At 38.7% G+C, this 1,675-nt stretch overlaps 1 protein-coding gene across 1 annotated transcript in view; it reads left to right on the top strand.

The window, feature by feature from the left end:
- Positions 1–1,675, top strand: part of HAT1 (histone acetyltransferase 1) — an 87,193-nt gene that overhangs the window by 2,945 nt on the left and 82,573 nt on the right. Inside the window, exon 2 of the mRNA XM_011991919.1 lies at positions 300–404. Coding sequence (XP_011847309.1) covers positions 300–404 — 105 coding nt within the window. The remainder of the gene's footprint in view (positions 1–299; positions 405–1,675) is intronic.

Genomic DNA, 1,675 nt, shown 5'->3' with positions numbered 1-1,675 from the left:
TAATTTTTGTATTTTTGGTAGAGACGGGTTTCACTATCTTGGCCAGGCTGACCATGAACTCCTGACCTCATGATCCACCCGTCTCGGCCTGCCAAAGTGCTGGGATTACAGGTGTGAGCCACCGTGCCCGGCTGGCATTCTTAATACATTTATTTAAGAGTATGTGGAGAATAACTTGTGCTTTTATGATCTGTCAGCATGTTTTAAATCATACCCCTATTCCACTTCTAATAACCCTATTGTAAGTTGGACGATTTAAATCACTTCCAATTAAACCTTTTAAAAACCTTTTCTCCTAGGATTTGGTGCTATGGAGAAATTTTTGGTAGAATATAAGAGTGCAGTGGAGAAGAAACTGGCAGAGTACAAATGTAACACCAACACAGCAATTGAACTAAAATTAGGTATGTATGCCATTTCTAAGTAATATTATGTACATACTGTGTGTGTATATATAATCTTTCATTTTAAATTTGAAGTAAAATTTTATGTAAGAGCAGTTATTTATGCAAATGTATAGTTTTCTGCATTTATTGAACATACTCAGATTTTATTCCGTCTTGATTTATGTCATGGAAGGTGTAGACGTTTGAAAGGTGACAGAATTTTATGTAAAAAGGAAAGACGGTGGGGCAAAAAGTAGTAAGTATGTATAGTTTCAGCTTCTTAAAAATATTTTTAATGTTTTTGCCTGTAAGAATAATAAACAATAGCAAACATTGGTGAGGATGTAGGAAAAAACACTTGTATATTGCTGGTGGGAATGTAAAGTGATACAACTACTTGGGAAAACAGTTTGGCTCTTTTCTTTGTCTTTTTTATTTTCTTTCCTTCCTTGTCTTCTTTCCTTTCCTCCCCTCCCCCCCTTTTTTTCTTTCTCTCTTTCTTTTTTAAAGAGACAGGGTCTCACTCTATCACCCAGGCTGTAGTGCCATGGCATGGTCATAGCTCACTGCCACCTCCAACCCCTGGCGTCAGGCAATCCTTCTGCCTCAGTCTGCCAAGTAGCTGGGAGACCATAGGTGTGCACCACCCAAGCCTGGCTAACTTTTATAAATTTTTTTTTTTTTTTTTTTTTTTTTTGAGATGGAGTTTCGCTCTTGTTGCTCAGGCTGGAGTGCAGTGGTGCAATCCCGGCTCACCGCAACCTCCACCTCCTGGGTTCTAGTGATTTTCCTGCCTCAGCCTTCCAAGTAGCTGGGATTACTGGCATGCACCACCATGCCCGGCTAATTTTTTGTATTTTTAGTAGAGATGGGGTTTCACCATGTTGGCAAGGATGATCTCCATCTCGACCTCGTGATCCCCCTGCCTTGGCCTCCCAAAGTGCTGAAATTACAGGCGTGAGCCACCGCGCCCGGCCCATTTTTACTAATCTTTATATTTATTTTGTCAGGAGATTTGTTACCTTGAAAGTTTCTTTTGATAGTGATATCTTCTAGTGTTATTTATTATATATATTATTGAGTAACCACTTTGTAGTAAAACTACTTTATTGTGCCAGTAGCTCACAGTTTATGACTTTAGGCACACATGATTTTTAAATATTTAATACAGTGGAAAGATGTTTTCTTTGTGCCCCTGTTCCTCTTCCTTCTTTCTTACCTAGGGTAACTGTGGTTACCAGATATTTGTGTATTCTTCTTGAGACATTCCATGCATTATCATTTCCTTA

Source organism: Mandrillus leucophaeus, unplaced genomic scaffold (genome assembly GCF_000951045.1).
Source record: "Mandrillus leucophaeus isolate KB7577 unplaced genomic scaffold, Mleu.le_1.0 Scaffold40, whole genome shotgun sequence".
NCBI lineage: Eukaryota > Metazoa > Chordata > Mammalia > Primates > Cercopithecidae > Mandrillus > Mandrillus leucophaeus.
The sequence above is the reverse complement of the archived record's forward strand: the minus strand, read 5'-3'. Positions and strand labels throughout refer to the sequence as shown.